The following is a 15,691-nucleotide window of genomic DNA, read 5'->3' as shown; positions in this document are numbered from 1 at the left end:
TAGGCCTTGTAGGTGGGTAACCTTGGTGGATAGTACCAACTTAGATAAAGACAAGTGAATCATAGGTGGAGTCATAGTGATCTGTCCCCTGAACCTTCACCCAGCTGACACTGTTCTGGAAGATAACTGTACTCCCCCTGAACACCTACACTCCTGCGTCATCCCCGTCCCCACATCCCGCCTTTTTGTGTATATAACCTGTGTGTGCAAAAGTAAAAATTATGATCTGATCAGATTATAGACAGGTTGTCATTCCTTTCATCTTTGCCTGCTCCCCCCCCCGCTCTCTTTCAGGTGACCTCCCCGGACCCCTGTTTAATGTCCTGCTGGACAGGACAGGAAACTGATATCACTGTTAAGAGAACTGTGTAAACATGACCACCACCAAGGAGTTCAATGGTCAAGCCATCTACCTCTCAACATGAAACCCATTAGCCAAGGCCAAGTCATGGTGCAGGGCCACAAACAGTCCTGCCTCAGAGATTGCTTCATTAGATGAGGAGTGGCCAACACCAACTTTCAGTGTTCTTTTGGGGGCCAGCAGGGATCCTGAGAGGGAGATATTTGTGGTCTTAGGCACAAATATCTAGCTCTAGCAGGAGTGCTACAGCTTCTGTGCTTTTGGAGCAGATGAGGAAAATGATTGAACTGTCTGGTCATGTGACTATACAGGTAGGGCTGGGAACCTGTTGGGGCACTTGGTGTCTTTTTTGGGCTACCTGTTTGTGAAGCTACCCCACCCAATCTGTCCCACCTAGAAGACAACTGTGTCTCATACCCTTTCTAGCACATGTGGTGGGCCTTTATAAACTGTGTGCATGTAGGAGCACACAGGAGGGAAAGACAGATACATTATGGTTCTTCCTACTAGCATGTACTCAACTGCCAAAACAACGATCAATCCTTCCTCCTTCAACCTCTCCTACCTATCAAAATCAGCAGACGGACCAACTTTAGTCAAAAGACATTCATAATTCAACGGGACCAACTCATGAATGATTCTAGGTTGCATCATGGCTGCCAGTTCCTTTTACTTCAGGGCAGTAGAACACATTCTGTCTATTTCGGAGCTCCTAGGGACAGCTTAGACAGAGAAAGGCAGAGTAAAGTGGATTGGTATGGCCTTACATGCTACTTCAGTTGGCCTGGCTCTGGTCGGTTTGCAGAGGTCTCCTAAACAATATACATATTCAACCCCAGGTAACTGGAACCCACACAGGTATTCCAGACCAAAGTGGGACAACTGTGGAGAGACTGGGCTTCTGCTGCTCTGGGTTGTACACAGTCTAGTGTATCCTGGAATTGTTTGTTTTGGGTTAAAGAGACTTTCCAAAAGCCAATATGCACCTTGGAGGCACTGTGGACCACTGATAGAATGCAGGACACATCCAGCTAACTACAGATGAGGGTCAACAGACTTGCAAAAGTCTGGGCAGGAAATCTTTTAGTCTTGGGTGAGACAGGGTATAGATGCCCTGTGTGTCAAGGCAGCAACCACAGATGGTGAGGAAAGATATAAACTGGTGAATTCCACACAGGGGATGTGGCTGCAGATCTCTGCCCTGGACTTAATCTGCATGATATGCCATGCTCTTCAGTGAAGGACCTCAGCCTTAGACTACATAGCTGTCAGTGTGCCCTACTGCAATGAAGGCACATCAAATTGACATCTCACTGGTCCAGAGCATTTAAGTGTGCATTTACCCAGTGCACACATTGGAATTTGTCTAGAAACACACCATGGTCATGAGCAAGTTCATGTTGTAGTCAGTCACAGGGTAGAGAACGCCATTGGATTTTTCAGCTTCTATGTGACTGACATAATTGCATGATGTGGGTTAGTCTCCCCAGGGCATGCATGGTCTGCAGGCCTCTCTGAGTCTTGGGTCTTCCTTGGGGGTGTGAGATGCTGAACTGACAAGATGTCTGGACAGTGGCTGTCATACCATCATACCAAAGAGACAACATCATAACTACTCAACGAAGACATTGTCACAGAACTCCTGTCTTCAGAATAACAGAACCTATCATGGTTTTGGCAGTGATTTTAAAGTCAAGCCAATTTCTTCTCAAGTAAAACCATAGCGGTTTGTCCCAACTGTGCCATTTGCTAAGCACTCCAGCTAAGTGCATATGGTGGGCTTCAGTACTGTGAAGTATAGCTGAGCTATTTAATATCTAATTACCTGCCCCAAAGAATGTTCTGCTAAAATCATTATTAAACAGAGCTCATACCAAGAGTACTGATGGTTATAATTGCTGTGTGTTATGGTCCAGAAGCCAACCAAAATGAAATGTAAACCATTCCCCGGGCTGGAGTCAAAGTGGTCCCTGCACACAGCAGCAGTAGATATTAGCAGATGCACAATTTTTGGATGTCCCAGGCTTGGTGTCTTCTCAGCTGACTTAGAAAATGTGTTGAAGCTAGGATAAGTGAAGATGGCCCTGAATGCTTACATTCAGTTATGTGTCAGAGGGTGTCTCCAGCATCCATTTGTGACATCATAGGAATATCTTTGCTCCTTGTTGGAATATGGCTTCTTTTATTCTGTATATCAGCTGGACTTTCTGCTACACTGTGGCTGTGCCTCCTTCCCAGGACCTTGTAGAAAGAACCTCAAAGAATGTCCCTATTTAACTGGCATTCTAAGAAAATGGGAGAGTGAGTTTACATTTTATCTCCCAAAATAAATTCTGAAAGCATCAACCTTGTTTCTGAAATAGAAGATCAAGTATTTGTTGTGGGGCCCCTCTCCATGCTTTTGTACATTTATGTGTGTATTTGTGACTTTTGAGATTGAGGGCAGGGAGACAAAGCTTCCCAAGACAGCAGATCAATTTACCATCTGCCCGAAAGAAGGAGAAATGAGTCAAAGTGAGCCGAGCTCTGAGAGGGCTGCAAATGTGACCACAGTGCATCCTTTGCATGTGGGGAGGAAAAAAGAGCCCCCACAGGTACTCAGATGCAGAATACAGTGGCTTCTCTGAGGGTCACCACAGCATGTGGAGTGATCCTGTGCATGCTGTGTGACATGTGTTGTGTGATGAGTGTCTCTTCTGCAGCTTAGGCAACCTTCATTATCAGTACCGCCGTGGACCCTGCTTTCACACCAACCACCCCACTCTGCAGCCCATGGCATGTGGGCTCTCATGCATAGGTACAGCCCAGAGGACACATGCCACATCTGTCCACATTGTGCCTTGCTTGGTGAAAGGTGGGGCTGCTGCACTGGGAAGAGATGCAGGCCCAAATTGCATTTCACAGAGAAGCTGCTCATTACTAGCTGGTACATGGACAGGCCAGTACCAGGCATAACTTACAGGTTCACAGCCACACATCCCATGTCTCATTAGACAGCAGAATGCACACAGGAGACATCTCTGAAATGCACACTAAGTAAGCGCCTCAACAACTAGGTTCCCTTCCACACGAGAGCAGATGTTCCCAGCTCCTGTGCTTTGGGAGGCCCAGAGCATCAACTGGGGAGAGCCATTGAACTTATCTAATTTAATCCAGGCTGATGGCTGCCATACCAGGGGACACTAACCTGTGCCCCACCCCCATCTAGTCCTATCACCACCCCAGGGGTCAATGTCATGTAACAAAGCTTTCAAGGTCCACTCCCCATCTTGATAACGGCTTTCATTTTGATCTCCACACGGTCACTATGGCAAACCTACTCCAGATTCCCTAGACTGGCAGCCTCTTATTTGAGAGCTTTCCGCCACAGCCTCCTCTGGTTTCCAGTACCTACTCCCACTTATCTAAACTGGGGAAAAAACCAAACGAGCCAGACAGACTCTGCGTATGGTATATCCATGCTCAAGCTGGTAAAGGCTTGGGCTCATGGGAAGCTATTCTGGCCTCAACTAGTCTGACTTTCTCTCTGATCCAGCTTCAGTCTCTAAGGAACCACAGCAGGGTCCTCACTTCTTCACACCTAAAGCATTCTGTCCTAATGCACCAAACCTGCCTGTCTTAGATTACTAAATGCCAACTCAGACACTTTTTAGAAAAGTGTCCCCAGCACGACAATTCCCTGCTATATACCCAAATCTGCTCTTTTTGACTCTTAGGCCTGCTGCTACTCAACCTCCTGCAAGTAAGTGTGCTGGAGATCACGCTGCCCGCACTCCCATCGGCCTCCCTTCCTCCCAGTTCCATGGCTTGTTACTGTTTAATGAGGTCGTCCCACCCTCTAGGCCTCTCTTTTGTTGGACTTATCTACTCAAACATGCTGGCTGCTTTATTTTGGGGCCAGCTCTTTTACCCAGGCCACAGGAGCCAGATCACTTATTACTCAGCAGGAAGGAACCCTCAACAGCCCCCCCAGAATCAAAGTAAACAGCAAATTTCTTTGGGGATGGTCTTTTCCCCACAATGCTTGGCCTGGACCTCACCTTGGGGGGCTTCTGAGGCCCCCTGGTGGTTGAGAACCATCCTCTGCACTGCAGATGTAAATAAACTTTACCACTGGTTTCTCTTTAGGGCCAAGCAGATCAAGAAAGGTTGCTGATTCATTGGACTTCCGATGCTGAGCTTTGTGCTGCTGTGTCTTGACTTCTAAGACCACCACCATCCCTGCGTTTGCTGAGATCCCATCTAAGGAAGCAGCGGGGTGCCATGATGAACTGCCTCTACCTTTATAAAGTTAGTTGCTGGTTGGACCAATCTCTACACAATGAGGGCTTGTCTCTCAGACATGAAGTCATTCAGAAGGCAGAGTGGTGACTACAGCTGGTACCAGCAGAGTGTGCTGTGCATTCACAGGAGCTATGTGCAATCTTACTACTACTACTACCTGAAGAGCTCTCTGGAAAAGGCAGTAACAGCAACAGGCTGTAGATAGAAATGAGGGCTGAAGGCTCACTGAAAGGTACTTGGGCTTTGGTTTGAGGCCAGTGTCTCCTCAGTGAGAAATTATGGATGGCCCTCAGAACGGCAGCACTGCTGAAATCTTTTTAAGCTTCCTGATGACACGACTCTGTGTCACTGCGGACAGGTCCAGGAGGCTAAGGATAGTGTATCACGCTGCCTCCCAGCCCATGGTGCTCTGCCTGAGCTCTGACAACTTCAAAGCTCTGTCTGGCTTGGGGCCTGGTTTGAATTATAGTTCCTTTTCTCTTATAAGTCTCTAAGCCCTAGGAGAAAGTGCCCGTCACTTCTGGATCTCATTAGGGGCAATTTTCTTATCTTTTCTTCATGGGAGCCTTGATCCCCTGAAAATGTGACCCGGCAGGAGGGGGCTCTGAAGAACAAGGTGTTGCCTTTGAGGCATCCCTTGTCCCAAGGGGCCCCAAAGGCAGAGACTGAAGAAGAAAGGGAGAGTGAGCCTCTGACCCCTCTTTCCCCACCTGATGCCCAGGGAACTATAAATTGTGAACTTCAAAGTGCTACTTTACATTAAAATCAATAATAATAATAAAAAAGACAACCTGAAACAATTTCCCTTTTCAAAGAAGCGATTGAAGCTTTAGAAGGCATCCTCAATAAGGGACTACCATTCATACACTTTGCCAAATGTTAGAACAGATGTCAGGGTGACTGAGGAAGACAGGCTCACCTCAAAGGGTGGCCAGGCAGGTCAGACACTGCGGATACCTGGGAGGGACACCAGGGATCAGACTTGGGGCCCAGGACCACAGAACAGCAGGCACACTCAAGAAATGGCCCCTGTGAAGCATAAGGCCTGGGGGATGAGTGCCGGCCCAGTCACCTGGCTGCAAGGACTGATGAGTGCAGGGTATCCATTTATTGTCATCAAGAGTATTATCTTCTTTCTATACCAGAGCCACCAGGAGGCCTTCACAGGCCCTGACCTGCAAACAGCATCCACTCAGAAATAAAGGCCACTAACTGGGCAATGACTTCCTCTCACACTATGGATACTTCAAATCTCTAGTGCTGTGGAGAGGGCCAGCCTTCAGGGCTATTGGGTGAGTGCAGGACACTCCTGGTTCTCAGGCTCAGCTTTCATGGACTTTCTAGTGTTTGAGGGAAGTTTGTAAGTGAGGTGAGCACAGATCAGTGGCTTAACCAAAGGGATCAGAGGAGAGGGGCAGGTCACAGTCAGCATGAAGCTTCTAAGGCCTGAGCGATCCCTGCCTGCACCTAGTCAACAGATGAACAATAGACCTTTGTAATCATGTCAAATGAGATTTGTCACTTTTAGGAACTACTGTCTACTCACACCCACTAGGCCTGGACTTTACCATATTGGACCCCAACCACCTTTTCCAATGGGAAGTGGGACTGGAAATCTACTTCAAAATGAGCAAGCAGATGTTGAGACATGCCGTGAGACTGGCAGCACTGCTACAGAGCACATGGCAAGTCTATATAAACTTTACAGACACATCTTACTAACTAGGGGCAGATACACTTGCATACACAGACACACACACACGCTTGCTCACACCTCCAGAGATCTATATCTTATAGCATATATGCACAAGCAATAGGCATACACAAGGAGACACACACACACACACACACACACACACACACACACACACACATATACATAAAGCCATATACATACTACCCTGCAGGGACACACAGACACATGTACATATATTTACCTGCACACAAGGCACCTGCCTGTACATATGTACTTCATATGTACAGAGGTCAAGACATGACCTCAGAATTACAGAACAGACAGAGAAGACCCCTAGAGGTCCGATGATGTTCTCATCCACAATACAAAAAAAACCCAAACCAAACCAAAACAAAAAAAGTGCCTTTGCCATCCAAAGCCTCTCAGGCCATCCAGGCCCTGGAACTGCTCCTGGGCTATGGCTGACTTGCCTGGAGCCTTCACAGTGCATAGCGGCTGGGGAAAGCTGCCACAGTAAAACAGGAGGAAAGTGGCAGGCCCAGCCATCCACTGTTGGCTGCAGTCTGGTCTGATGGAAATAAAAAGAGTTGTGGAGGGTGGAAGTCGATAGTTTTTAAAAAGCAGCCACCCTGCAGCCAATGTGAAGGAGCACAGCAGCACAGACGATGCGGTGTGAGGGACTGCTCTCCTTCATTCATTTCCACTTTCTTTTCACAAAGGTTTTGTGAAAGAATGAGCAGGGAATGAGATCTTTTCATCCTTAGTTTTCAGTGACTCATGGACACTTTCCAGCCCAGCAGAAGCCTTTCCCCTTCCCCGTTACCTCTCTATCTTCCCACTGGGACCCAACAGGCTCTCAAGCTGGCAACAGAAGGGAGGCAGTACAAAGATTAATCCCAGAGTCCCCAGTTGGCTTGGCTGCCCAGAACTCAGAAGGACCAATCTCTGTGGTTGGACAGTGGGGTACTCACCTGAAGGCCGCCAGGTACTCGGCGTCTCCCATGGGGGGTTCGAGGCCACCCGTGAAAGCCATGTTGACATTGAAACCCACACCTGGCCCTGTGCCCACCTGTGGCCACAAGGAGAGACACTGTCACCAACTCTGAAAAGAATACCTGGTATAACCAACACTTCAACTAGGGTGTGTTGGGCTGGCATGCCCACAGGGACAGCCACAGGTCCTGTGCATTTGTGTGTGAGCTTATCAGTGAAGCTGGCTACCAGTGTCAGGCACTATCATCAGTGGGACAGTTTTCACAGAGCTGCAGCTATCACAGGCCCTGACCTAGGAGGAACTACTGAGAGACATTCCTGAGGACCTGTATGTCATGTATGCACAGAAGTCTCTCTACTGTGGGACTATCTTTAGAGGGCAAGCTCTATGTCCCTGGGCCCACCAGGTAGTACCAGACGCCAGAGGACAGAGGGACATGGATATGCTGCCTAAGGATGCATCCTAAAGACAGTGGCTGGGAGTACCACCACAAGGTACAGAGAAGCAGGTGTCCTGGAGGAGCAGTACAGCAACCTCCCTTTGTGTGTGCTTTGGTCGCCCTGAATGAAACCAGAAATGGTGTGTAGATTCTCACTAAACTAAACAAAATTCTGGCCTAAATCATGCACAGCATAATCCAGGCTAGCATTTTCTGGTAGGCCAGCCTGAGCTATAGCAAGTGTGAAATGCTACTTCTGTGGCAGATGCAGGGCCTGCACCTACCCAGCTCTCCCAATAGCTGCTGTATCTGGCTCCAAGATGGCTTGTTCCCCTCCAGATACTCACAAAGTTTCACACACTCCACAAACCTCATCTGGTGCTCCACTTCCTGGGAAGAAGTTCCCATCATCATAGCGGTGCAGGGACATGTAGAGAACATTGGGGTCACTGTAGAAGGCCTGCTGGGTCCCATTCCCATGGTGCACATCCTAAGAGAACAAGAGAACTGGCTCAGGGAGGATCGGGCCTTAAGTATGGCCCTCACCATCCATCTGTGCTCTGTATTTTGGAGTGCAGCTCCCACTTGGTGAACACCCTGGAATCTTTGGCCAAGCTGACATCTCATGGTCAGGAGCCAGGGGGTACAAGCAGCATTATAGAGATGCTAAGGCAAGAGTCTGAGTAACTCTGAGCACCATAGTGTGGTCCTGATTCAGTGAAAGGAATGAGGTTAGGCTTCTAGCTGAGCTGAGGCTGCTATTTCAAACAAAGCCATCTGAACAATCTTGCGTGCCTGCCTTATTTGTGGTACGTGAGCCATTTCCTAAGGATAATCACGAATTGTGAGCTGGCTACTTACAGGCACATGTCAAAGGGCAACTGTTCTCAACTTGTGGGCTGCGACCCTTTTGGGGTTGCATATCAGAGATACTGCATATCAGATATTTACATTATGATTCATAACAGTAGCAAAATTAAAATTACAAAGGAATGACAAAAATAATTTTATGACTGAGGGTCACCACAACATAAGAACTGCATTAAAGGTCTGCAGCATTAGGAAGGCCGAGAACCACTGACGTAGGATATGTGGCAGTTGAATCTAGGTGGTCATGAGTGTCCCCTATCCTGAAATGACCAGCTGTTTTCTTAAGACTTGATGTCCATTTATCAAGAGGTGGCTTTGCCTTCTGCCAGGCTGGTGGCTACTCTTGTGGGCCATGGGAATTAGTTTCCAGGATGAGCAGGCTAGGTGGTCTTGTACTGCACAGCTGTGCGTGTGTGTGTGTGGGGTGGCGGGGGGATGAGGAAAACTTCTCTACAGGGTCATCTGTGCTCAGTGTAGGATGTAGATGTGTTAATGCCTGGCCACTCATCTGATGTGCTAAGTCCTTGCTGGGAGGAGGAGCCATGGGTAATGCTGTACAGTAAATGGATGCGTACCATAAATGAATGAGTCATAGCAGTATCTGTATGTGTGAACATGGCACATTTTAATACAAAATGTGGCCCTGGGGAGCATGTCCTGCAGCCCTGGGAAGACAAGACTGTCTATTTGGGTCACATGCTGACTTAGTTGTTCCCAGAACATAATTGTCACATCTATGTTGCCACCAACTGCATGGCACTTCTGGTTTTTTGCCCATTTCTCTGCTTGTTCCCCAAGGAAGGGCCAGGATGCAGGAGGGGACAGGCTTACTGGTGTGTAGAAAACTACACTGCCTTCCTTGCCTTGTTCAGGTCCTGTTCCTTATCCATGTTGTCTTGTTCTCCTGGTTTATATTTTGTTGGTTCTTTTTGAAACCGAGAAGGACTTGAAATCCAAATGCTAACCCAACCTGGTGTGGTCCTAGTAAAGTAAGTTATGAGACATCAGCACTAAAGAGTTTCTGTGTGCAGGTGTATTAGAACCACTTATTTCTTACAGCTTTTCACACAGCATACAGTTCTGTGGAACAGGGCCACCCAGTACACATGCCCTGGAGACCACTTCTCTCAGGCAGGACCAGGGTGATCCAGGCCTGGCAGCAGCCCAGACTGTCTCTTTTCCTGGTGTTTGGAGCTTGTGACACTTAGGCACTGTGACTAAGGAGTGCTGACAGGCACACCCCGACACCTGTCTGCTTATGGGACAGTGACATTTGGCTTAACTCTCAGAGAAAACTCAGCTACTCTATAGTGGGGTTGTAGAAGCTGTGCTCATTCAGGAAGATGGAGGCTTGGTCACAAGTGTGGGGTGAGTTTCAGCTAGCACAAGTGGGCAGCCCAGGTTCACGTCCCCAGGTTAGAGCATACAGAAAGGTTGAACATGACCTGTATTCCTCCAGCTTCCTGAGGGACACTGCTGAGGACCAGCCATGGTGGCCATCCTCACCATGGGCACTATCCTGGCAGATCAGAGCCCATGAGGTTCAAGCCCAAGTCTTAAAACCAACTTCTAATGAATGCAGGCTTTACGTCTCTGATCCCTGAGACTGTTTCCAGAGAGTTCAGTTTCCCAACTCCAAGTATCAATAGAGGTCAAGGCCCAATGCTCATTCAGGCTGTCTGCTGGGGAAAGAGGTGGACATGTGTGCTCTTTCCAGACCTGGCTAGGGAGGATCCACTCACCCAGTCTACAATGAGGATTTTGCTCACGTTCAGCCTCTGCTGGAGAAGTTTGGCTGCAACTGCCACAGAGTTAAAGTAGCAGAAACCCCTGCAGAAGAGACACCTAGTTACTGTTTTTACACCATGCATAGCAGAGCATCGTCTAAAGTCCCTATGAGGGTTCAGGTGAAGGTGTTCTGGGGACCCCAAGTGATGCTGGTAACGAACCAACAGACAGATTATAGGCACACGAAGTCACACTAAATACATATATGCCATAGATTCACAGGCACAGAAGTAAGTGTGCCACATAAGATCCACCCATCAGACACACATACACATGTACATCCACAGATACACATGTACACACCGATGTATGAGCACACATACCACAGAAGACACCCACCCACCACTGACAACCTCCCCCAACCCCAGATATACACACAAGCATACTTAAGTGAATATACCATAAGATACCCACCTACAGAAACAAAATACAGTATATACAAACATACATGCAAACAGCACAAATATATACACATATACATATATCAGATAGCTCACACATGTACATACACACTGAAGACATATACAAACACTGTTAATGGTTAACACTGGATAACTTGACAGGATCTAGAATCATCTAGGAAGTATCTATTTGGGATTATCTAATTGGGTCAGCCTCTGGGCAAAGCTCTGGTTAAAAAGGTGGTGAAGCCCATACAAAATGTGAATGGTACTATTCCTGTGGGCTAGAGACTGGAACCATCACTACACACATCTCTGGCACAGTCTCCCTGGTGTCATACTCATTTTGAATACTTGAACCATCTCTTTGTTATACCTAGTGCGGAAGCTAACTGGCAGCAGTGCTCATACTCCTCATCCAACTGAATGGGCCTCAAATCACATGTCTACCTTGGCTGTGAGCAGAGGAGACAAAGCAATAGACCCTGGGTGTACTGTATGTGCACAAGGCCACTCAGTTCCTCCCCAGGCCCCCAGATGCTCAGCTCACCCAGCCCTGTTACCCATGCTTTAATCAGCCTGCTTGCCTACTTACATGGGTGTGCTCTCCTCGGCATGGTGTCCTGGGGGACGAACCACAGCAAAGCCATTCTGCAGATGATAGCAGACAATGGGAAATAGTGAGGAAAGGCATATCTTATCCACAAGAAAGTCACTAAGTTCAGAATTCACAGAAGGATGTGGTTTCCATTACTACTGGTCCCATGACATTGGTGGGGAATGGGGTTAGCCAAGCCTTGTCTTGCATGAAGTCTGGCTCCATTTTCAAGGGATCAGAAGTGCCTGACCTGAGGACAGAGAGTAGTCCTTCGGCTCTGCATTCAAGTGCCTATGGGTCAGGGCTACCATTGGAGGGGTGTGGGCTAGGGTCCAGGATAGTCTTGTTGCCTGTTGCTCACCAGCAGCCTTATGGAAGACAAAAATACAAATGAAAGATAGCTGGGCAAGGTGGTGAATGCTATAATCCCAGCAGGAAGGTCAGGAGCTTGAGGACAGTCTCTGCTATACTGTGAGCTGGAGCTTGGCTAAATGAGAACTTGCTTTCTCATCCTCTGAAAAATTAAAGAATGTTCCTATTGGGTGCTGCTGGGTTCATGTCATGCCTTAAGCAGGTCTTGGGCTCACCTCTATCCTGACTGCAGCTTAGCTGTTGGGGGAACAGGCAGCTCACATAGTACCCAACTCTACTCCCACTCAGAAGAACCACTACAGAGATGGCACTGGATGGCATGGTTACACAGCCTGCATAGCTGCATAGCCTATTCCCCATCACTCATACTTTACAGAACCAACTGAACACTAGGGCTGCTGCTGTAAAAACACTCAATAGGCCTCTGACTCTTCACCAGCACGAAGAAGTGGTCACGCTTTAACTGAGCACAAAAAGGTCAGCTGACTACTAACAAGGGTGCTGCGCTGCAAAGCTGGCTCCTTAGGACAGGACATGGCAGTGGTAAGGCTAAAAAGCAGATCTAAAAGACAGATGCTACCTAGTGATGTTCAGCACTGCCAACTCACTTTCTCAGTCCTGTGTCTGCTCTGTGCCGAGTCCTGGGCACTGGCTTCTAGCAAGCAGTTAGGTCTAACTGGAGCCATACACACCTCAGATTCCACCTGCCTCTTGTACTGAGCAGACAACTGTGTGGATGGTGCTGAGCAGCAGCCGAGCATGGCACGAAGACACATCAGCCCTCACAATGCACAGAGGATTTCCCAAGGGGGCATTTCCCCATGAACATCCTCATGAAAAGTTTCCACAGTGCATACAACCTTCCACCATCAGGCCCACGTCTTTTAGCACACTGTGGTGAGTAGCAAGACAGCAGTGCGGTGGTTCTGAGTAAGGCCATGTATGGGCTAGCTCTGGGAAGCCTCTTTGCATACATCATTGTGAGCTGAGATAGACCCTCTTTTCTCTCGGATACCCATTTTCCCTGTAGTGATGAGATTATTTCTGGCCTTCCAACTTAGAGAGATCTAAGCCACTTTTCAAGTAGACAAGGCTATTTACTTCTGGGAACAAGGTGGGCAGGGGCTGCCAGTGATGGGGCTTGGCCTTCACAGCTGCCTATCCCTATATACACGAGAGGGACCATGGCACAGGAAGGCATTTGATTTCTTCTAGGGTTCAGTGTGCTGGGATCTGGGGCCTTAACTTTCCAGTTGCTCTCTGATTTAAACATCCTGTGGGTCAGACAACTACAAAACAAGCAGGAGGCTGCAGGGTCCACACTGCCCTGGCTTTCAAGATCTGCCACATGCCAACACTGGCACAGGTCAGAGAGGTAACCAGTTTCCCAAAAAGATCACAAGATACTCTCTTTTGACTCTGTCTTACCCAAGTGTCTCTCCATCAGCTCACATTGTTGTACAGCAGGTGTGAATCCAGCAGCCATGTACTATGCTAGATGCTGTTATTATTTTAGAATAAATATTCTGAAAATGTCTCATTTTCATTTCAGTACAGCTGATACTGAGGAGATGGGCCACAAGAACAAAAGCATGCAAGGCTCCTCAGCAACTGGGGAGGGTAAAGGGCTCCACAGATCCATCTCGGAACATGAACAATACATGTTTTTCCAGCATAGAAATGTTCACATATCCTGGACAGGAGCCTCCTCACACCAGTCCTTTCTAGCTCCTCACCAGAGGACAAAGGGCAGTGGGCTGACCTTCCTTGTGTTGCCCAGCTCCACTGTGCTGACTGACCTTTAGCTCTCCCGTGGCCACCTTGAAGACCAGCTCCACAACACAGCCTACAGCCAGCCGGGCTGCCCCCGATGAGTGCACCTCATTCCATATGGTGTCGCTATCCACCTGTGGAGAAAACACTCCTACAGTGAGCCACATCCTATGCCGCTGTCACTGTTGTCATACATTTCTTTTTGAGATGTGCCAAGACAGTAAATACAGAAATAAAAGTAAGTGGCCAGAAATACCATGTTGTACTGGTCTGGACCCTTTCCTTTCAACTTGCTATAACAGGCCTGGGCTGACAGTGAGCATCCTAGCCTACTGACTCCCTAACTTTTTAAAATGGAACCGGAGCTAAGAGTTATGCTAATGAACAGAAAATGAAAGGGAACAGAAACTACAATGAATAGCTCTATTACATGTAGAATTTAACTGCAAGACTACTAGGGGCTGTGAGTAGTTATATAAGACCAGGACACGAGGCGTAAAAAAGAACTATCAGGTCTGTCCCAGGTGACAGAAAGGTGGCCTGTTAGCTTCCACTCAAAACAGAAAGCAGGGCCAACCATTTGTCTACTTACTGGCTTGGGCAAAGGCGAATACATTACAATTTTTTAAAATCACATCTGTGTGTGTATCCATATGTGTATGCACACATGTGTGTGTGTGTCCATGTATGTTTTGTGTGTGTGCACATGTGTCCCTGTGTCTGTGTATGTGTTGGGAATCCTCTCCATCTCCAGCCTGGGTCTTCGACTCCATCTGCTGACAGATACTGACCATCAGTAGGGAGGAGCAAATCTTTCCAGCTTTTCCACAAGCTTCTCTCTCAGAGACAGATGATTTAAAATTCTTTTATATGGTGAAGACATTGCTCAAGTGGGTACCTGGCAAGGGCTATGTTCTTTAAATAGCTCCCAAATGTCAAAGGAATGCCTGCTGAGAGGCATCACTATTCAATGCTGAGACACTGGCTTCCAGTCCTATGCAGACCAGCTTTGGCTGCAGAATCTAATCATTACTATTGGCTCATTATAATATCAAAGGTGACAGTGCAGCACACACTCTACCAGCTGCCTTGTGTCCCCCAGGAGGCAGCAGTGTCCTGGGCAGCCCAGAAGTGTCCAGGCCAGGCTGGAAGCTATAAACTCAGTGATCATTTCCTTCCCAAGTGTGAAGAAAGAGTCTGAGTTTATCTTATTTTTTATTTTTATTTTTTTTAGTGGCTCGAGAGATAGCAGTGGATGCTGGGAATCGAATTCTTATTTTTTGGTTGTGAGCCTAGCCTTTAATGGCTAAGTTATCTCTCCAGCCTGAGCCTGGCTTTATTAAAGAGCATGCCTCAGACATGGAGAAGGGACTATACATGACATGTGCCTGCTCTTCTAGGACTTTCTGTAGACTGTACTCTCTGGGCATCACAGGTAAGTGTCTGTAACCTGGCCCAGCCCCTTTCTGCACAGAGGAAGAAATAAATCCTTGGACAACTGCTCCTGCAGGATCCCAGACTGCTAACATTACAAGATTTTCCTGCCGCTGTGTCCCTATCCCTGTCTACCAGCTGCTCCCCTTGCAGGGGGACTGAGGGGTGGCCCTGTTCAGTCAGGGTTGTGATGCTAGAGGAAAGTGCTTTATGGGAAATACAGAGAGAAATATCTGGGAAATGAAATTGAATACTGACAACAGAGCATGTGGCAAATCTGGGTGAGCCCTGGGAATCAGGGGACTCAAGCTGCAGTTGGAGGAGTGAGAAGTCCGCAGAGTCTAGACCACATTTCCAGGCAGGGTTGGGGCAGGAGCAGAGAGTCACAAACATAGGTCCTTACTAGCATGAAGTTCACACTAATGAGGTGAACAAAACAGAAGAGTTTTTATTTGGTTTGGAAAAAAAAAGATCAAAACTATTTTAAACTTGTACTTAACAGAGCTACTAAAGCTTGACTTTAACATTCTGAAAGAACTACCATATGACAGAATTGGCAATGCAAAGCTACTTCCAGGTAGAGAGGGGCTGCCCTTAGGTCCCCACTCCACATCCCACACAAGTCTCGGCTCTCCCACAGTGTCTGCATTGCTTTTTCTGACACCTCAGTGGGTGGGTACG

The 15,691-nt window shown here is 47.7% G+C and overlaps 1 protein-coding gene across 4 annotated transcripts in view; it reads right to left on the bottom strand.

The window, feature by feature from the left end:
• Hdac4 (histone deacetylase 4) overlaps positions 1–15,691 on the bottom strand; it is a 220,993-nt gene that overhangs the window by 18,455 nt on the left and 186,847 nt on the right. For all 4 annotated transcript variants that reach the window (XM_028755330.1, XM_028755327.1, XM_028755329.1 and 1 more), the window contains exons 17-21: positions 13,603–13,710; positions 11,429–11,484; positions 10,387–10,474; positions 8,145–8,264; positions 7,313–7,410 (exon numbers count right to left, since the gene is read on the bottom strand). In XM_028755330.1, coding sequence (XP_028611163.1) covers positions 7,313–7,410; positions 8,145–8,264; positions 10,387–10,474; positions 11,429–11,484; positions 13,603–13,710 — 470 coding nt within the window. The remainder of the gene's footprint in view (positions 1–7,312; positions 7,411–8,144; positions 8,265–10,386; positions 10,475–11,428; positions 11,485–13,602; positions 13,711–15,691) is intronic.

The sequence above is a fragment of the Grammomys surdaster genome, unplaced genomic scaffold (assembly GCF_004785775.1).
Source record: "Grammomys surdaster isolate TR1022 unplaced genomic scaffold, NIH_TR_1.0 126059, whole genome shotgun sequence".
Taxonomy (NCBI): Eukaryota; Metazoa; Chordata; class Mammalia; order Rodentia; family Muridae; genus Grammomys; species Grammomys surdaster.
This window is presented reverse-complemented; position numbering and strand designations above follow the sequence as displayed.